Source organism: Netta rufina (genome assembly GCF_964035555.1).
Source record: "Netta rufina genome assembly, chromosome: 25".
NCBI lineage: Eukaryota > Metazoa > Chordata > Aves > Anseriformes > Anatidae > Netta > Netta rufina.
This window is the reverse complement of record NC_140149.1, coordinates 6,132,754-6,154,191: the sequence shown is the minus strand read 5'-3', so window position 1 is coordinate 6,154,191 and position 21,438 is coordinate 6,132,754. Positions and strand designations below refer to the sequence as shown.

Sequence of the window (21,438 nt, the reverse complement as noted above, 5' to 3'; positions counted from 1 at the left end):
CTTCTTCGTAAAAAGTAATTAAAAAAGCCAGAGGTGCAGCTGTGGAGGAAACACTGACTCCTAGCAGGGACTTGCCACCTCTCTGACATCCCGTGGGGCTCGGGGTCCAAGTTCTGTTGTACAGGGGGGGCACAGCCAAAGCCACCCGGGATGTGCTGGGGGTGGCTGGGGACAGGCCACTGCCACTCACAGGGCTGCGCAGCCTTCCTCTGTTCTCCATCTGGTTTCACTGGGGATATTCAGGGAGTGCAATTTCCAATTACCCCTCATCTCAGAGCAGGTGCATGGATGAGGTGCGTTAGCGGACCCTTTGGAGATGAGAGCATTTTGGAGGAAGCATTTCTGGTCATGTTCAAGCCCCATCCCTGTGCAGGTTTCTTGCTGTTGCAGGAGTCGGCAAAGCTGGTGGCAGCTCCCAGGCGCTACTCGGTGTCTGCCCCGGCCCCTTTTGTCCTTCTGGGGCTGAGCCGGGCAGTGCAGAACGAGCGCCTGTTGGACGCTGTCCATGGATGCAGCTCGCCAGCTATTGGGGAGTGAAGAGGAAATAAAGGCATAAAAATGATGGAGCTCAGGGCTTTATGCCAACGTTTCAATCACGGTTGGGAGGCAAAATGCATAGCGCTCTGCCTTGCCTGCTACGTGCGTGTTTCACAGCGAGCGTGTTCATGGCAAGGGCAAGTATCAGCGTTGTCTTGTTTTCCTTGCAGAGACAGGGCTGCAGAAAAACCAGGCGTGATGAGATGTGTGCTGCCCCGGGGGGCGAAGCACAGGGTGTGGGCACCCCGGGATCCACCCGGAGAGACCCTGGCTACACGGTGTCAGGCACCGGAGGGGCAGTGTGCCAGCACTCGCGGAGCAAAGGGGCCCACGGTTCCTTGCTGTTACTGGAGGTGGGGGAGTAGGAGAAATTTTAGCATGGAGTTGCTCGCTTAGAGGCATCCCTGCTACATCTGGTCCCAGGGAAATTGAGCAGCGAGGTGAATGGCAGCTCGGGGTGGAAGCGTGGAGCCTTTTGCTAGCGCAGGGCTGCGGCGCCGGGGCTGCGAGCGGCTGGGTGCAGGGGAGAGGCAGCGCGAGCAATTCTGTTTGCCTCCAGGACGCGGGATCTAATCTCACCATGATTAAGCTGATTTCGTTTTATAGATTGGAATTTCTCTGCGATAGAAACTGATGAGGCTAATGTGAAAAATTTACTTAATAAAAAGCCTCATTACCTGATGCTGAGGGGCTTTGCAGCCAAAGCAAGCGATGTGCAGAATGCTTTGGATGCATTTCATCCTTGGTGAGGGAAAGTTGGGACTGAAAGTTTTCTGTAGGAAAAACTGAATTCTGTGATCTTGTTTTTACACATGCTGTGCTTAAATATTAACACCAATTGAGCAAATTGCCTTTTAACTGCCTTTATTTGCTTTCATTAACAGTATAATTTAAAAGCTCCAGAATTTGCATGGAACCTGTTGTGCATGTTGGGGAGGGGGGTGAAACTGTTCATAAATTAATTAATCGTGAGAAAGCCTCTTCCAAGAGGTCACGAAGCACAAGGACAGCTCAGGGATGACTGGGCTTTTTGCTGGAGTACACGGCGTGCTTTTGGCTGAGGCCGTGAGGGAGCAGAGCATGCCGTGAGGGCTTGCGCCTGTGTCATAACTTGGCGAACTCGGAAGGTATTTGTTTATTTTTAAACAGAACATCTTTTAAGCGAAGTTAAACTAATTACACTGTAGCTTTCAGAGAGCTGAAGACAACGCTCTCGGTATTTGTGTACCAGGGTTAAAACGGATGCCAGGCTGCATTGTGAAGGAGGGTCTTTCAGTTAAAAAAAAAAAAAAAGGAAAAAAAAGAAAAAAGAAAAGAACTGTCTTGGTCGTGTCCCCCCCTCGCCTGCCCCGGTCCTCACGCGTGGGTGCTGGGTGCTGGCGCGAGCCCCTGGCTGCAGTGTCCTTCCAGTGTGACATCTGCCTGCATTGTTCCTCCATGAGATTACTCGAAATACGCTAAAAGTTTCCAGAATGATTTCACCGAATCACTTGCTTCCTTCTGTACAGATGTTTTTGTGGTTTTGGAACCGAAGCCAAATCAAACATTATGAATGAGATACAGAGACCACCGTGTGCCATGTGATATTGAAAGCTCCTCCGGGAGTTCGTTTATACAAGCAATTTTGACACCTCTGGATTTGATAGCCGTTCCCGAAAAGTATGTTTTACTTAGGAGAGTTTTGCTATCAGATGGACTTTCTGATGGACTTGATCCAAGCCCTCGCTTTCCCATTCATTCCTGCTGTCAGTCACGGACACTGCCCTGCATTAACAATGCTCCTTTCTCTCCCAGACCGGGTGCACGTCTTTTTTTCTAGCCGTAGGAAAAATATTTTCAGAAATCATGCTTATGAAATAATGATAATAAGCATCGTGTTTCTTCACCTTGGGAACTTGGTTGGGAAAATGGGAGGCTTGTGGCTGCAAATAGGCCCAGTAAAAATGCTCATTGCTCTGAGACAGCTTTTTCTCTAACCTTTCACCCCCAGCAATCCTGATTTTTGCCCTCTTTAGAGCATTCACAGTCTTCTACCTGGGAGGCTCTGTGGCATTTTAAAGAGGAGAGGAGAGGTGGGGCAAAGCACTGATTTCTGCGTGACGCTTCTGTTCCAGGCATCTGGTTCTGAAAATGTTGGAATATGTTTCTAGCTTATGCTTTCACAGGGGGGGAACAGCTGATACCTCCTTAAAAACAGCCTATACAGAAGGAGCTAAGGTTACAGAGTTGGCTGCGAGCTGTGTTTGGGGCTTTTGCTTCTCCTTGTCATGGCTGCGAGTTGCATTTGATGACGATGCCCTCGGCTGTGCCTGGGACGGTGCGGGGGGTCCTCCCGGTTGCTGTTTTCTCTGCTCCTCTTTGCTGCTGCCACAGGGGTGCTGCTGGCAGCGTGCTCTGAGCAAACCAAAAGTCCTCCAGCAGCAAGGTGTGCCAGGGCTGTGGCACTCTCCTGCAGCCTCATGTGCAAGCTGGCATCGCCGGGTACTGCTGCCAGCAGCTGACCCTGCCAGCCCCTCCTGCTGCCACCTCCTCGCTCCGGGCAGTTCAGGCGCTCACCAGCCCAGCACAGTTCAGAAACATTAATTTACTAGCTCATTGCCCAGCTTCTAATTGGACGTAATTAGTTCTTTGTCAGCCCCTGGAACTTGTGAGGTGGCGGAGGGGATGTGGGCAAAGGCAGTGGCACTGGTGGGAGCGCTGGGGGGGTCTGCACTGCCCAGCGGGGCCGTCCACACCCCAGCATGCCCCCCTTTTGCTTTTTGCCTCCCCACTCCTCTGGGCATCTTCCGTCACACCCAGGTGACCCTATGGAAAGGAAAAATCCTTACCTACTGAAGGGGGTACAGGGGAACGTTTCTGATGGTTATAACAGGAAAATGCTGCATAACCTTTGCTGGGACGGTGCAGGGCTTCTCCAGCCAGGTCAGGCAGGGGCAGAAGGCCCTCTCCTTGTCTGCTTATTTCCCATCTAAAATACAAACTCCATCTACGAAAAAAAAGAACTACGAAGAAGAACTAAAAAGAACTACATCTTTGTAAGGACGTAGTTCTGGTTGTATTACACATCAAATTTGTTCTGCTTATTTGAGTAGTGGCTGGGAATTGTGGTTCTGGTTTTGTGGCATTTTGGAACAATCTGTGATTTCACTTTTTTTTTTTTGCTGTGTGGACAGAACGTTCCCAGACCAGATTCCTTAGCAGATGAGAAAAGTGAGTTCAAGGTGCAATGGTTGGGCTGCGGGGATCTCTTGCACTGGCAGAGCAGTTCCAGCCTGACAGGCAGCAGCATGAAGTGCGATGTTCCCCACGTTCCCACTTCTGCATAACTGATCTGCTAGGGAATGTGGGACACGACAGAACAAGAGGAACATTAGCAAAAGCTCCAAAAGCATTGATTTTTGCCATCTGCCAAAGGTGAACTTTGCCCTTGGGCATTCAGCACCCTCAGCCCCTCGCTCTTTCCTCGGACCTGTTGCTGCTGCTAGGAATAGCGGCTTCACTTCCCTCCTTCCTCCTCTTGTTTGAAAGCATGCTACAGAGAAACAGGGAAGAAAAAATTAATTCATTCCTGAGCGAAACCAAACTGCGGTTGAGAAAATTCCTTTCAGGGGAATCCTTGCAGATCTCTGTGTTTTAAGTCTGTCTGAAGGTATCTATCTCTTTGGGGCTGTCTGAAGAAAGGCTGTATAACAGCCAAGTATTAAGGTTTCATTAATCAAAGACACTTCCACTGCCCCTTTACAGAAACACAACTGCTTTGGCTGTCCTTCGCTGACAGCTTGCTAATTCATCTTCCTCGGGAAGAAGGGGGGGGAAAAAACCTGCTGCTATCTACTTGTGCTGCAAAAACTTCAGCAATTGCTTGTGTTCAGCGCAGTGTGGCTGAGTGGATATGTTTATTTTAGAAGTTTAGCCCCCATGCTTTGTGTAGTTTTCCATGAAGTTAAGTGTTATGCATCAGCCCCTGCACCTGCAAAACATCCCTATAAATAAAGGGAGGGGTCTGCTTATTTGCAGGAGTCACTTTTGCCAGTTCCTAGCCTTCATCAGAAAGCAGGAAGGGTGGAAAACAGAAATCTGTGTTATGTGAATACATATTTTAAGGGAAAGAATTGTGCTGAGTGGTTGTGACTATTCCATGGGGGCAGGTCCCTCTCTCCTCAGTGCCTTCCTCTGCTCTGGGATGCTGAAAGCAGCCCCGGGAGTGGGTGCTGCGCACCGCAGAGCTCAGAGCCAGCGGGTAGCGGTGCTGCCTGTCGACACTATCGGCACTTAGTAAACGCAAAGCGATGATTATAAATAATACATTGATTTTAGGCATGTTATTCCCCACGTGCAGTTCATCCATCGTGGCGTTTATGCAGGAAACATCTCCAAGCCCTGCTACGTTAGCCCTAGCCCCAAGCCAGGGGGGTTTCCCTGCCCTCCTTCCCCTTGGCACAGCGGGCACCAACCCGCAGCGCGGACATGCCTCTTGTAATCTGCCATCCCCAGCTCATCCAGGCTTAAGGAATGGGCAGCAGAAAGCCCCCGCTGGTACCTGAGTCGTGTGGTGGGGTCTCCCCCCAGAGCTGCCACTGGTACCCGACTCACAGCATGGGGCTGGCCCCTGTGCGGAGTTGGGACCCGTGGGGCTGCCACCCTGCACTGTCCCAGCGCCCCTGGCCCCTGCTGTGGCTGGAGCCACAGTTCTCCACTGCACTTGCACATTGCTGTTGCTTTTCTTTACTCCTCTCTTGCCATCGCTCTTCCCAGCCGTGCTGTCCCTGCTGGGGAAAAGCTCCATGTCGTGCCCACCAGCACTTCCCAGAAGGTGTTTGTGGCAGCGATGGGGAGACCCCTCTGCTTTGTATCTGAGCGGAGGGAGGCACGTCTGCTGCTGGATTTTCAGATGGCTGAAGAGTGTTTAGGAGGAATTGAATTTAGGCATCTTTACTTGTAGCTGCAAAAACAATATTTTGGAGGCCCTAATAATAAGAAAGTGTTTTCATCAAAGTACTTTATTCATATATGTGCTGACATCTGGAGAGCAGAGATAGATATTTTCCTTAAGACTGTATTTTCAACCCATGAGCTCTTCCCTTGCTGTTAATTAATCCTTTGTAGTTTAGTGACTGATGAAATCATGACTCTATGAAATTTTAATCCTTGCGCTGTATAGACACAACTGACATTATCAGAGGACCCCAGGTGTGTTCTTGAAATTAGTTTGTTGAATCTATTGCATATTTGATTACCTTATAAAAATCCTCAGGATCTGGGCCATTCGTTTGAAAGAACACATTTGCCTATAATTTCTGTGTGTCTCCAGTTAATGTTTTAAGTCACCAGCCTGGCTGCTACTGAGGGAGGGGAGCAGGGGGCAGAAAACAATTATACAGGATGCATCAGAGATGGGGGGCTCGGGGTGGGAGGACATCAGCATCTCTGTAATGAGACGAGCGGCTGGGAAACACGCATCTCCCTGATGTGCCAGAGCAGCTGGGCTTTTGATGGATTTATTTCATCCAGCACGAGTGACCCAGAGGAGCTGGCAGGGAGGGGACGCGATTGCTGCTGTGAGCTGATGGGAGGGGGAGCACGTGCACCTCCCAGCAGGAGACAGGGGGTGGGAGGTGGGGTGGGGGCTCGCAGGAGAAGAGGCGGCCGTGCACAACGCGGCAGGAAAATAAAGCTGGGTGTAGCCTGGTGTGAGGTCTTGGGGGACACCACGATGTCCCCTCCCGCCCCAGTGCTGGTACTTGCAGCTCTCTGGAGAAGTGCAGAACAGGGAGGTGGCTTCTGGGGACATCCCCCCATCCCGGTGCAGAGGGGGGGGGTAGCCCCCAGTTCTGACACATTGCCCTGTGGGTCAGGTCTGTTGACCACATCACCTGCACCGGGCTTGCTAAGGGGAGTGGAAATAAAAAAAAAAAAATCCCCATACCCTAAAATCCCATGTTTATTTAAGTCTCTTCATTGTTCCAGCCATGCTCAGCATCTTATTGTTTTCTCCATTCTCCCTTTCCTTCCCGTTTTTGGGTCCCTGAGGAGTTTTGCCAGCTTCTCCTCCCCAGGTATCTGGACAGTGCTGTCCCGGCCATCGTGGCAGTGACCCAGGACGGATCCCAGGAGGTCCCTGCCCGGGACCACAGCACCAGCTTAGCTGTGGGGGTCCCAGCAGAGCTGCTCCGAGGCAGTGCCCAGCATCACACCCTCGTGGGCAGCCCAGGACCCAGTCTGCAAGCGTTACACGAGCAGGACAAGCTCTCGTGTATAATTAATTGCTCCAAACATCTGAAGCCATGCCAGAACCATTACCTTCTGCCTCTGAAGTGGGACATCTGGGCAATTAGGAGCTATGGGGCTTGTATGTTAGTAGTACTGGACTCTCCCGGCTGTTTTTCCAAAACCTGAAGTACGTGCAGTCCTCACGTACAAGCTGGGCTTTCAGCCTCTGTCTCCAAATGCCCGGAGCTGCCCAGCCGGCCGGTGGGGAGGACGGATTGTGGGGCAGGGGTGGGAGAGGAGCAGGGGGCTGGGGCTGGATGCCGACAGCAGGAAGGTTGTTTTAGCCCTGGCGGGGTTGTTAGCCCTGACACGATGCTGCCACGGGTAAAATCTCCCCAGCCCTGTGCACTCCTGCCCACGGCACACGGGGCAGGAGCACGCGGGTCGGCACCAGCCTGCTGTGAGAGAGGAGCTGCTTGCAGTGGCCCTGCTTAACGTTTTCCCCATGTTCCCATCGCTTGTGGTTAAAAGTAATGAAAGGACAAACCCAACACTTCACAATTTGTGGACTGTGTTAATACTCCAATGGGATACATGCTGCTAAGGAAACCAGATGATGAATATATTTTTAAACTTGGAATCCGTGAACCACTTATTATTTCTGAATTAGGAATCAAAACATATGAATAATCACTCCATTGCTGTAGCAGATGTATTCGGCGTTAAGGTCACTTTGCTTTTTTGTTTAAATTTTGTATTTTTGAAAATAAGTTCCCCTGGTTCTCTCTTTGACACCTCTGACATCCATGTCATGTTTGCTCAACTTACTAGTCAAAACAAGTGTTATGCCAAGCGCAGTGCTGCAGGGTCAATGTAACCCATGAAAGCAAACACTATTCTTTTATTTTTCAATACATCAGTGTCACCAGATGCCCGAAGAATATGGATGATGATTTTGGATTGCCGAATTAGTGCTGGCTATTCTAAGTAGGGCTGCATGAATCAGAATACATTAACCCCTTGGCGTTTGCGCTTCAGCCTGCCAACAAAATGCACCAACGCCTCCACGGTGCTGAGACCCCATTTCCACAGCCCAGGGCTTTTACTGAAGCGATGCAGGCAGGTCGTGGTGCTGGTTGCTCACCCCACAGAGCCTCCCGTCCCGCAGCGGTGCTTGGCACGGAGCTGCTGAGGTCGGTGCAGTTTTGTCGCTTTGTAAAACCCGGGAGGGGGACCAGGGTATTGGATTTTCAAGGTGAATATTATTAAGTGCCAAGCACACCTAACGCTAGCATGGAAAAGTACTGAGAGCTCAAGTGGGGTTGGTCTCCAATTTCAAAATCCTTTAGCAGTTAGGGGGAGAATAGACGTGGTTGCCTTTTTGTTGTTCTGTTTGCATTGGTGTCAAGTCCTGGCTGTTCGGAGCAGTGCAGTGGGGATGCAGGAAGTATTGCCTGCTTGAGTAGGAGCAGAGCTGCTTCAACCAGTTACTGTAGCTCGTGGCACCTTTGGTGAAGGTGGTGTCATTCAGCATGTGCATCCCAAGCATCCCTCCAGAAGGTTTCTGAGGCGAGCAGGACAGAGCTGAGGTCTTCAGCTGGGAGGCAGGGTCTGGGGGCAGTGTTTGTGCCCCTGGGGGCTGGCAGCGATGGGCAGGAGGTGCTGCCTGCTGTTGGCATCCCCCCTCCCAGTCAAGTGAGCAGTAACTAATATTGAACAAAGAAGGTTTCTGGATCCAGGGCATTTGAATACATTTAAAAAATAAATCAATCTCTGCAGCCCAGTGTGCTCTTGCCAGTTTTCCTCTGGTGAGTGGTCTCAGTCTGTAGGCCTGGAAACATGCTTCTGTCTAGGAGGCAGGCTTAGGGCAGCCGGGTGGAAGGTGTCACCTGCATGTGCTGTCCCTGGGCATATACAGTAGATTGGGATAGTCGCTTCCTTTTTATGGCATTTATGAATGTTTTTGTATGTGCAAGATCTGGGGAAAAAAAAAAAAAAAAGCATACTTTTAGATTTTTTTTTTGCTTCCTTTTTATGTAAGGTGAGGCAAAACAAGAGGGATCAGTTTCTCCACTTCTTTAAAAAGAAGGGGAAGTATTGGCATGTTGGTGAAATGATGTCAGCATTCTACTTGAAGCTGCAGTTATAAATTGCTTCATGGCAAATATAAATAATGTACAGGCACAGGGTTTTAGTGACCCGTATTGAGAGCTATCCTCCACCCTTCTTTTCTTTTTTTAATTCAGAAATAGTAAAATCTTTATTTCCAGCTCCTGCAAGATTTTATTTAGAAATAGCGGTGGTTTGAGGGCAATTTATTTTTTTTAATCTGTCAAACCAAAAGGAAGGTCTCTGCTCCCTTCCCCCTTCCCTTCTGCCCTTAATAGCTCTTCCTGCTATTTTAATCTGCTGTGTTTAGAGCTGAGGGCAGAGCAGCGCCTGTGCAGCGAGCGAGTGTCCCTGGCAGTACGTGGCCGGTGCCATCGGCTCCAGCAGGCGTGAGCTTTGGTGTCACGAGCACCGTAAATAACCACGTCGGGTGGGGGGGGGAAGAAACCCTCCCTGAGATACAGATATCAAGCTCTTATCTGAGGTGTGCGCGCTTGCTTTCTCCTTATCACCGGCCGTAAGCAGCTGTGTGATCCTGCCTCCCCACTCCCTGCTATGTCCCAGCTCCTGGCGGGGGCCGTGGGTGCCGCACCGTGGGGAGATGCTGGCCCGGGGCTGGGGGGGATGCTTCAGGCCCCTGCCACCCCCGGCCCCACCGCCTGACTTCCCGTTTGGGCAGGCTGAAGCAAGGCAGTGCTCTCCCCGTGCTGCGATTGTTGCATCCCCAGGCTCCTTCCTTATCTCTGCTCCCAATTCCATTCACTTTTCTATTTGCAGCCAATATACGCTGTGGGTTTCGCAGTCTGCTTTCCACCTGGTGACCTTGGGTTTTCCACGAGATCCCCCCCTGTAAATGAGATGTGGCATTGCCGCATGTATCTTGATAAAATATATCAGTGGATGAATTGATTTTCATATTGATTTACTGGGGCAAGAGGGGCGCGGGTGAGATGCAGGCATTTGGTACCGACACGCTGCTGGGCGAAACGGGCGGTGGGCAGGGGGCAGCAGCCCAGGGCCGGTTGCTGAGAAGCAAAATGGCAATTTTGGGCCAGGAGGCACATCTGGCATCGCTCTGCGAGCCGCTGTGCCTGCTCTTGTAAGCAAATCTGTGCGCTCAGATGGGCGCTCGGTCCCAGGTCCGCACTGACAGGTGATTTGTGTTATTAGGATAAGTGAGCCTACCCCACGGAGATATTGTTTATGCTCCTGGCTCTCGGCGAGCGGTGCGAAGGAATGTGCAGCCGTTCGGAGTGAACCTGTTACGGAACTGGCAACTTCTTTTTTTTTTTTTTTTCTGAATTATTTAACCTGATTACGTTTCAAATGCTAAGCCACGCCAATCCTATTTTGTCCACCTTGTGCTTTATGCCTGCGCGTTGTATGCACTGGGAAGGGAACACAGCAGCCTACGGTTCCGTATCTGACAGAACAACGTATTTATAGCCCGATATAAATAAAATCAGAAGGTTCCTATAAAACTCTGTTATTACTGCAGTACAAAGTTAGAAATGCTTGAGGTTTCTGCTACTTGGCTCTCACATACGGCAATGAATATTTTATAGGAAAGGAAATACTTAGTGTCTGAATCTTTTTATAGTGCTGCTACTTATAAGGGTGGTAACCTTCCAGAGCTCACAAGCAATGGCAGCAGCCCCTCCACCTCTCACGGTGCCGACACGTGCAGTGCAGTGCTCAGCCCCCCATGCCCTGAGCTCCACAGGGTCTGGTGATGCTGCCGGGGTGCACTACTTGCTGCTGCTGTGCCCCAGCACCGACACGGGTGGCTCTGCCCAGCACCTGCTCTGAAAAGCCAAAAGGCTCCCTGGAAAATACCCGGGGGTGGTGAAGTTCAGTGCTGCTTCAGGTGCGGTACAAGGATCTCTGACTGTTGCACAGGCAAAGCACAAGGAGATACAAGCAGACATGCTGTGAAATTTGGAAGGATAGTTTTATTTCTGTGCCTTTTTTCTTTTTTTTCTTAGTGTCTCAATGCATATTTTCATCTTGCTTTTAATGTATCAGGACTCCGAGATTTCATGCATGTTATGCTTGCCTTCTGATTTCCCTTTTGTGTTTTAACTGGCTGCCAAAATGCGGTCTAGGGCGGATGGGGGAGTGATCTGCAAACCTCTGCAGGCCTTTGGGTTTGCTCTCCTGATGGCAGCCTGCACTGCAGCAGTGCAGAGCCATGCATTCCCACCTGGGCAGCACCTCCTGTGTAAGTGCTGGTGCCTGCCCAGCCTCCCATGCCTCAAATGCTGTGTTTTTGTGCTGTGGGCATGGCCAGAAACTTCGTAAATGTGGTCGTCTCAACTCAGTCTTTCCGACTGAAAGCGCCATTCATATGATCATTACTGAATGTTTTTTTAATGGCAACCTGTAGAGTCCATTTGATTTTTCAGTGGGCTAGGTGCCACATCAGTGGATATGCACACAGGAACGTGTGCCTGTTTTGCTTAGCCCTATAGCCTGGTGCAACTGTAGTGAGAAGCGGGCTTGTGCTACCATCTTCCCATTTTTCCCCATTTTCTGCTTGTTTCTGCCCTCCACTGCTGGGCACGACAGCAGACCTGCTCCTCTGGAGCGCACGCGCGTGTCGCTGTGTTTATTGCTGAGAAGTTATTGTCACCGCCTGACCTTTGCAGCGGCCGGGATGAAGGAAACTGATGCAGCTTTTCATTGCAGAGGGATGCTGTCAAGGTTGCTGGAGCAATCAGTCCCCTGACTGAGCCGGCCAGGGGCTTGGCTGGGGAAGACTTCGGGTGCAGGCAGTGCTGGGATGGGTGCTGCATCAGCTTCCCTTCACCCTGCAATCAGAAAGACCCAAAAAGAGGGGTTTTGCCCCTGTGTTACGCTGCCCTTCCTCATGGAAAGGCTGGGATGAGCATGAGAAAAAGGTCTATGCACAAACGTCCACCAGCCGCTAATCCTTAAATATCAGAGAAGATGCATGGCCACTGGGGTAATGCCTCCTGCTGACAGCGGGCTGGGGTGAGGCTTCCTCGCACAGCCCCGCTCTGCACTCTGCAGCATGGGAAGCGAGTGCTTAACCTTGTTGTGGATGTCAGCTCGCCTTTATTTATTAGCTGGGCTCCAGCAACGTTTCCTGGCACTCGGCAGCGCGTACAGCGAGCCCGCGCCAGGGCTGTGGATGTGACGGCCGATGCAAGGTGCTGCCACGCCACGGGTGCTAATTTCCATCGTGGGGGTGACCCTGGGAGCAGGGGGTGCCGGTCGGAGGCAGTGGCTGTGCATCAGCTGCTGAGGCTGGTGATGCTGGCCCAGAGCTAGGTCTGGTTTTTTTTTGTTCTCTGTTTCAGAGTTAACTATTTCAACAGGTATTTAGCAAAACTCTGTGCTGTTAAAGCCTTTCTTTGCCAACGAGGCTTTTTTTTTCTTTCTTTCTTTTCTTTTTTTTCCCTGCCTTTCCCTGGTAGCCGTGCGTCCTGCCAAGTCTGTGCACAAGCCTTGAAATGACAAAGTACCCTTTAGTTAATTGCACAACGGATCGCCTAGAGTTAAAAGTTCTGATTTATATGACTATAGCTCTAACTGCTCAATAACACAGGCCTGTAATCTACTTTCATTTCAAACAGAACTGTGATTTATGGGGCAGCATGCCGCTTTAGCTCAGAAATGAGGTGTTCAACATATGCTCTGTTGACATAAATTTGGAATTTATCGCTCTTGTCAAAACTGCCTGTTGGACAAAGGTGCGTATTAAGGCAATAAATGGCTCAGAATAGTTTTCTGTCAAATTTCCTAACCATTGTATTCAGTCTATTTGAGGGAAAAATATATACTTAAAAGTAATCAAATGTCCAAAATCCATGCATCTTGCTTTGAATGGGAAGTGCCGTGGTGGGGAGGAGGTCGTGGTGCATGGGGAGAGGTTTCCCCAGGTTTGGCTTCTGGGGGAGGGGGGTGTCATTTCTGCTCCTCTTGAGAAGGGGAGGGGGGGCGGGCAGGGAAGAGAAACTCATTAAATGAAAACAGCAAGAGGCCTCTTGCTGCTGGTGGTGTTTTCTACGCCCCTCAGCGCCCTGGGGCGCGTGGTGGGCAGGAGAGCAGGCGTGTGCTGAGCACCTGGCACGCGGCAGGGCTGGAGAGGGGTGCTAAAATCCCCCCAACAGATCTTTGGGAGCTGCTTAGAGATGTGGGAGCATCGTCCCTGATGCCAGCCTCTCCCCCAGGATCACTGCTGTCGTGGCAGGATGGGAACCATGGGGGGACGCAGCACCAGGTGCCCCTGCACCCCAGCCGTGCCACCGTCCCCGCAGCCCCTCGGAGCGGGCAGAGGCGCTTGCCACCAGCCCTGGCCTTTTCACACAAAGCACCCCGTCGGGAAAACTCATAATTTTTACACTGCGCGGTCTCAACTGGCTGAGCCTGGAATTACTGTCTCTTTGAAGTGCTTTTTGCGGGGCATTTACGGGCCTTTTTAATTGCCTACAGCTTGCGAGAGGCCTGCCTGCGTCCCGGCTTTTGTTTGGCCGTGCTCCCTGGTGCTCGCTCGGGCGGGGGTCTCGCTGCCCCTCGGCACGCGGCTGCACGCCAGGGAAGCCTGGTCCAGCCCCTGCTGCCTCCTGCAAACTCCTTTCTGCTCCCTTGCACCCAGCTGGGGCAGCACACGGAGAGCTCTTGCCAGGTGCCAACGCATCCACGAGCAGCATCGCACGACCTGGAAGCTGCAGCTGGCTTCGTACTGAAGTGTGCATCCAGCAATTTGTCGAACAGTAGTTTAAGAGGAAAATTATCTTAAAAAAAAAAAAAAAAAAAAGCTTTGAAATATTTCCCTGCTAGGGCAGGTGTTCGGTAACGAGCTCTTCCTCCCAGCCTTCATTTCCCCGCACAGCCCCGTTTCCCCACAGCAGTCTGAGGAGTCAGGGTGGGCTCACTGTGTGCTGCAGCACGAGCTTGCCTTTGGCTGGAGGTACTGTGTCCCCCAGCCACGTGGGTCTTCTGCCACTGAAAGAAAAAGGAAAAGGCACTTTTCTGATTGTCAACGCTTTAAATCCCATGAGCATCCTCTTGGTTAATATGCTTGGAAATATATGGAGTATAATTTCAGCATCAATAAGAAAGTGTGGTTTTATCTTTTTGTACTTGAATTTGGGAAACATCGCTGAGAAGCGATGTACTTTAACACACTTTTTTTTCCTCCCTTTTTAAAGGCACAACTTTAGTAAAACTGCACAAACACATATTGATCTTTCCCCTCAGATCTTAACAGCCTGAGCAGCTGTAATACCTTGCTTACATCTGCCAGGTTTTGTGCAGTTTTGCAACATCTCCTTAATCCAGTGAACATAAATAGAACATTTCAATCATATTTTGCTACCAGGAACCTAGCAGATAAAGCGCTTTAAGACCTTGTTGAAAGAGACTGTATAAGATTGTGAGCGATAAGATCGTCCTATAAGCAGACGCCAAATGAAAAACTTTTGTTCCTGCTGAAATTTGTTGATAGAGATATTGAAAATAAATTACTCGGTGAGAACTTGAGCGCTTTAAAACAATAAGCAGGTTATGTAACTACTGGAAATACCAACGCCAAAGTTTGATGGCAGATGCAGATTTCTGGGAGCCATGGCACCCGTAAGATTAATAGGCTCTTTTGTTGTCTGTGGCACCCTGCTCTGGTGTTTTTCCCCATTTCTGTCCTTTTGCTGGAGGAGGTAGAGGGGAAGTCTTATCTGCGAGCCCTGTTGGAGGACTGAGGTTGGCATCAGGCGCCGTCCCATGGTTATGTGGGTGAGAACAGATCCCTGCCTCGTGGTTTAAAGGTGACCTGCGTTCAGCTGACTGATAGGGATTCATAGCAGAGCCGGGGTGGGGCGGTGAGTTTTGTAGGGCGTGCGAGGCAGGGAAGGAAGCTGCCCACCCCCCTGAGGCAGGGAGCACCCACAGGAAGCCTCTTGGCACCTTCACAGGGACAAAGTGATGCCCTGGCGAGATCCTGCTCTCTCTGGGCAGAACGTCGGGCACGTGAGTGGCTCTGCTGTCCTGCCACCCCTTCCTGCTTGTCCCACGTCCCCCCAGCTCGAGGCTCTGCACTGAGTGTGGTGCCTCCAGAGTGCTCCTCCTGCCCAGCTCAGCACACGCTCAGCTCCTCCGATCTCGACGCTCCTTCCAGAAAACAAGAAGGAAATGTTATTTTTGGCCAAAAAAAAAAAAAAAAGATTTTTTTTTCCTCTTTTGTGTGCCTTGAAGATAAGCAGTTCTCCCACAGCGTTCAACAGAAAACATCCCCTTTGCCTGCACACCGGTGTTGCCCCTGCAGACGTTGGGCACGAGCAGAGCTGGTGGCAGAGGGGGACAGCCCAGGGCTGGTGGCAGGTCTGGCCCTGTGTGCCCAGGGGACAGGGAGCTGGGGGGATGGATGCAGTCCCCCAGGGCAGCAGGTAGTGGGATTCATCACTGCCAGGTGCAGTTTGTCTTTGCTTGTAGAGAAACATCCAGAAGAGGAGGATCCACAGCAGAAAAGGGCCGTTGCCTCCTCAAAAGAAAATGCTTGAATGCAGTCAGTGTGATTAGATATAATATTTTGTTTTCAGAGATGAGTGGTCTTATTCTCAGGATTGCTTGACCCAAAAAAAATAGTAATAATTCAAAACCAGAGCAATGCATTTCTTAACATTCACTTTAAAGAAAAAGTTTTACTTGAACTAATTAACCAATTACATTTTAATTCACTGAAAATGCGTTCTAGCCTCCAAGAGGCGAGTGCCGTAATTTTTGGCGAAGATGCTGTGCTCTTCCTGACGAAGTGGTTTAAACCTTGCTTTAGGTGCAGAACTCAGCTCAGCCTGAGCTACAGAAGTGTGACAGGCATGTCCATAATTAAAAATGCAAAATTAGAAGATTGTCACTTATTTAGCTGACTTCTTGGCAGTAGAAATCTGTCAGGAGGCTTGTGTTTTATTTATTTTTGCAAGGCAGATAAATCCTTTGGATTCTAAACCGCCTTGGCCTGAATTCGTGCATGACTCTTAATCCTCTGCTATGACACAGTGAATTCAGGACAAGCTTGATTAATAATTATATTATACAGCAAAGTCAAGAGTTTAAATAAACTTGCTCTTTTGCTTTTTGCATCTTCTTTTTCTCCCCGAGTGTTTGCTCAGTGCAGAACTTGACAGGGTTTCTTTCTGCAGGCCAGCATTTCAAATGGTGCAGTTTAACATCATACAGAGCTTATTTACAGGGCAGAACATGGGGCTGACTCTCTGCACCTTACCTGAAGCGTTCATCTGTGATGGTAAATGACTTTTTGCAGAGTGCATCACGCTGCTGCATTGTCTTGAAACAAGTCCTGGGCAGGCAGCTTTCTTTCCTGGTGCAGGCACGGAAAGCCCTTTTCAGGTCTCTGTCTGGAGTGTTTAGTCACATGCTTTTCATTAATTTGTGAGCTGAATTAATGAAATTGTCCTAATTTGATATGAAAAAAAAAATCTTGCTAAGAGTGGCACTTTAAGATATTTAATTTCTTTTGGTCGTCTTAACAGATTAAGCATCTGTAATGTTGACAAATATTTAGATGCAATCATTTTGCATTGAGAAGTGCAAAGGAGTTTCATTCTTTGTGCAAATGAAATGATTGAGTTCTTTGAGCAAGCAAAAAGGAGGGGGAAAAAATCCATCCCAAATCTTTCATAAATGTCTTTGGCCATGAGTGAAACCCTTACAGCTCCGTGCACGAGCATACTCTCAGCACACAGGTAAAGGCAAAGCTGCCTCTTCCTTGGCTGTGCAGAGCGGGTGCTGCTCAGGGCCGAGCACCAGAGCAGGGTTGCCTTCAGCAATCAGTGTCTTGGCTTGCACAAGACCATTTCTGTTTTGTCTTTGGCAACAACACAATAAAAATATACTTGTCTTATTGCAAAGTGATGGTAAATGGTGGATTTGATCAGAGGTCGGCATGTAGCTATTTGGTGTGTGACTTCTTAAACACATACAAATGCTTCTCTGTTTACAGAACCTGATTTTGAAACTTTGCACATGCTTCTGCTATCGCAAACTCTTCCCTGCCATCAGTATGAAGAGTTCATGTTAAATGAGGTGTGTCCCTTCGGCAAAAGTCAGTAAACTTGGCTGGAAGCATTAGTTATTTCTTTATTTTTTTCCTTTTTTTTTTGTTTTAATGCTTCTGTCAGTTGCAGAGCTTGTTGGTTTGTAAAAGCATATATTCAGCAGCAGCTGACATCATCAAATAATCAACTCAAGGGGCTCTGCGTGGTGTTTCCCCATGTGCTTGGACCTTGCTGCTGCGTTGAGCACTGGGACGCTGCGGGGAGGCACGGGCAGGTGCCTGGGGAGCGGGGCTGGGATGGGACAGGACAGCCAGGACAGGATGGCTTCTCCTGGCCAGCAGCACTTGCAGGACCACTGTAGGCACTGCATCATGCCAGGATTTCAGCAACGGCCCCAGGAACGTGGTCGTCCTGTTGGTTTGTTTGTTGTAGTCCAACACGGACAGTGCTTCTGTCCAGCTCCGTGCAAACACCGCCTGTTACGTGTTGTTTCGTTTGATGGCGTGCTCCAATTTGCTGCGGGTTGTTTGCTACCCAAAAGCAGAATAAATGTCTTCACAGCAAAGAAAAGAAAGCAGCGCGGGTGCTGGCTCCTGCGGCCAAGCAGCATCCGCTGCCCTCAATTCGCGTGCCCGGGGCTGCAAGGGGAGTGATGGGGGAACCCCAAAGTGCCCGAGAGGGGCCGCAGCGGGCACCCATCCTCAGCCCTGCTGTGCTGCATGGGAGTGGTGCCCAACACCCTTGGGTGCCCGAGAGCGGGTGTGGGAGGGCAGGCTCAGTCCTGGGCAGAACGAAGCCGTCGCTGCTCCAGCACCTCCTCTGCCCGCGGACAGACACACGGGCACGACGCCTGAACCACGTGCGCCTTCGTGTGATCTGGGACGTGCGATTTGCCCTGGCCCTTTTCGACACACAGTTGTGCAATTCAGCCTAGGCGGGTTTTATTTTATACGCTGCGGTGCCAGGAAATGGTGAGAGGCATGTTTCCTGCTCACTAGCTGATGATTAATTTTTCACTTGTGATTTGTGTCAGGCTGAATTTGGATAGAAGTTGGGATTTAATTAAAAATGCATACAAACAACCTCTAGGAATGTTTTTGGAGCAAAGCTCCAATTTTGTAAAGGGCTTGATGCATAGTAAGAAGTTCACTGAAAAATGTTTAGTGTCAACACCAAGAATGACTAACGAATACAAGGGGCTGATTCCTCATCAGTGTGTATCCCATGGCCATGCAGAGCTCATAGACATCTTCTGCAGCAATGTTTTTTTATGCTGGAGAGGGGAAAAAACAACAACAAAAGGCTTGCCTGGGCTTTCAGCTCCCTGTTGTTTTTTTTCTTTGAATGACCAAGCTGGAGGCTGAATTAGTTGAGTGAACAGAAACGGAGAAATGCAACTTCACCTGCGGCAGCCCCTGCCACGTCAGAGGCTGGGTTAGCACCTTTGAGCAGACTCCAGTTCTTGGTACTGAGCTATGTCTGGTTTCATGGTTTGGGTTTTTTTTTTTAGCATGTTAGCAGTAAACTTGCCCTTCTTGAATATATTTGAGTAGTTCATTTTAATTTCTCTCAGTAGATTAAATTAATACAGCATACGCTATCATAATTTCAGATTTATTGAATTTATTAAAAGAATCCACCTGTAATAACGATGAGAAATATTAAACAGGAGAAGCTCACCTAATCAATCCTGGAAACTCAAACAGGAGCTCCCATCAGGACCTTTCCTAAAGCACTTTGTAAATTAGAACTGATTTCTGCCGGGCTTCTGCCCGCAGCACCCTGCGTGCCCACCCACACGCAGAGTGGCTCAGGCCTGGAGATGGAGGCTTAGGGGGTTCCACTCCCATCCTGGAGGCCAGCACCCAGTGGTGATGCTGTGGGGACCCCAGTGGGACGCCCCCAGTGGGATGCCCCCAGAGTGCTGGCCTCCTTACAGCCCCCCTGTCATGCCGGGCACGCGCTCCTGCAGTCTGTGTTCCCAGCAAGCTAACGAGAAAATTCACAGATAACGTGTGGATTTCAGGAAATATTCAGCAGGTTCTTGGTGTTAACATTTGGAGTAAATTCCCCCCTCGTGCCCTCCCCTCTCCCCGCACACAGGAGGACTAACCCGTCTGTTTTCCCCTAGGAAGCTGCACAGCGGTATGAAGACGTACGGATGCGAGTTGTGCGGGAAGCGGTTCCTGGACAGCTTGCGGCTGCGAATGCACTTACTGGCTCACTCAGGTGGGTTGGATTTGGGGTGCTGGGGGTGGGGGGAGGCACAGAGAGTGCCCACTTGTGCCTACCAAAATATGCTCTAGCCACCTGGCTTGCGCATCTTGTCTGGAGGAGGCTCCATCCTCTTCAGAGCAGCAAATTGCAAACTTCCAGTCCGGTGCCCATAACATGAGGTGTATTATTTTTTTTAAACTTTGTTTTTAAAGTTTGTTTTCAGTTCTTTAATTGGGGAAATATTTTCCAGGCTAGGCAGCTTGGAATAACAAACTTCACGTACCGCTTGTTGCTCTGCGCCGCTGCCAGAGGTCCCGCACCGCGGGCAGTGCCTGCACCTCAGCTCCTTGCGTGCAGGCGCCCAGCACGGTTTCATTAGCAAAACCATTGCAGAATTAGGTATTCTTTGTCTAATGAATCTAACTATCGGGTTCAAATTATGCGGGCCCTTTAATTAAATAGATATAGGAAGGTTGGAAGGCTGCGCTAGTGAGGAGGCTTGTGTTCTGCAAGTCAATGTAGCCTAACGTTCCTCTTGGTCATGCAGCCCCATGTACAGCTAGGTTTTTTTTTTAATTAACGAGAAAAAAAACACCACAGGCAGCCACTGGACCTGTTTGCTGAAATGTTGGGGGGATTGCTCCCCTACTGAAAGGGCAATCACTGAGGGCAGCCGGTCCTGCTATGAAGCTGTGCGGGCAGGGTGGCTCCCCAGGGATGCTGCTCCCTGCAGCCCGTGCGTGGCAGCGTGGGTGCTCAGCTCATCGCCTCCTGGGGAAGCACGCTGCCCACCCTCTGGGGCTGCCTCGCTGCTTTTTGGGGGCCAGACCCACAGGGTGTGGGCTCCAGCCAGTGACCGGGGTGCCAGTGGGTCCGGAGCCTCGTGGTGCCGGGCGCGGAGCGGGCGTCCCCCTCCTCCCCGCAGCTCTGGCGTGCGCGGCTTGTGTTTGTTACTGTCGCTTTGGCTCGCAGCCCGTCCCTGGCCAGCCGCCAGCCTTGTGGGTACAGTATGTACAGTGCACGCCGAGCCAAGTTTGTCATCGCGCAGGATTAATTTTTTCTCTAATCTGGCAAGGGCGGGGTGGGGGGGGGGGCAGGGTGAGCTCTCCCTGCACTCGAAAACAGCCCCGGCGGATTCCAGCGCTGTTATTTATTAAAGCATGAGACCTTTGCACCTCTCCCCTCGCCTCCCCCCGGCCGGGATGAAGCGAGGCTGTGCAGGGTCGGCAGCGCCAAGGCTTGTTTTCAGCGCCCGGCATGCCGACGCCGCGATCTCAAGTCCGTTTGCCTCGTGCGCAATCTGATGATTTAATTAGGAGATTGCCGTGACCACGGGCGCACCGGGATGGGTTGCTGCCCCCTCGCCCCCTGTTCCCCTCTCCAAAGGCCTTAAATGCCGGAGGTGGTAAACGTTGAATGTAATTGCAGTTTGCATTTAAAACTTAACTAACCAAGTGTTTCTGAGTGATACCTGATGATAAAAGGTGTGCTTAAGCTAATGAACCAAGTAGGGATCAGGTCCCCATCACCCCTCTGAGGCAGGGCAGGGGGTGCACGGGTCCTGCCCGTGCATCCTGCTGCATGGGGTGGCTGCCTTCAGGAGTGGTGCTGCTGGCTTTCAAACCTCAGCTGCCAGAGCTGGATGGCTGCTCGGTCATCCCAGTTCTCTGATTTTGGCTTTCTGAACAAGCTCTTCCTCGAGTGGGACTGGAGAAGCGATGACCTTCTTCTCAAGCTCCAATGCTCCAGCACAAGAAGGCAAAACTGAAAGAACCCAAACAGGGACTTGCAAGTTTTATCCTCGTGACTACTGACCACTTTGCTTCTTCCGAAATACAACCTGCCAAAAAAATGGTGAAATGGGAAATAAGTGAATATTATACAGGTGGAGCTAGTAATTATAATCCTTATAAATGTCCAAGCCAGCCCAATGGGGGTTTTGTGGTGCTTGATGTAGCGCTGAGGTTATTCGGCAGTGTTATCTCAGCAGCTTTCAGGTGCATGATAAATATTCCACCAAATGTTTACATTTCAGTGTAGGCTTACCCTTAATGAAGTGCAAAGTATTGGTGTATGTGTGGTGCAGCTACATTAACACTGCCCACTCCTAGCTGAGATGTGCCTGCAAAAACTTTAAAGATTACATTAGAAGAATGACAGAGCGCTTCCTTTCCTAGAAAAATTCATTGTCAGGGAAAGTGAGATGAGAAAATCCCAGCTTGGGGGGATTTACTCCTTTCCTCCTGCTTGCTTTGCCTATGCTTATGGTCAGGAATCTGTGCCTTGGAGATGGATGCCATGGGCTTCCCCTTCTCCAGACTGTAAATGG

The 21,438-nt window shown here is 50.3% G+C and overlaps 1 protein-coding gene across 2 annotated transcripts in view; it reads left to right on the top strand.

The window, feature by feature from the left end:
- ZBTB16 (zinc finger and BTB domain containing 16) overlaps positions 1–21,438 on the top strand; it is an 88,079-nt gene that overhangs the window by 25,028 nt on the left and 41,613 nt on the right. For both annotated transcript variants that reach the window (XM_084301587.1, XM_084301588.1), the window contains exon 3: positions 19,024–19,121. In XM_084301587.1, coding sequence (XP_084157713.1) covers positions 19,024–19,121 — 98 coding nt within the window. The remainder of the gene's footprint in view (positions 1–19,023; positions 19,122–21,438) is intronic.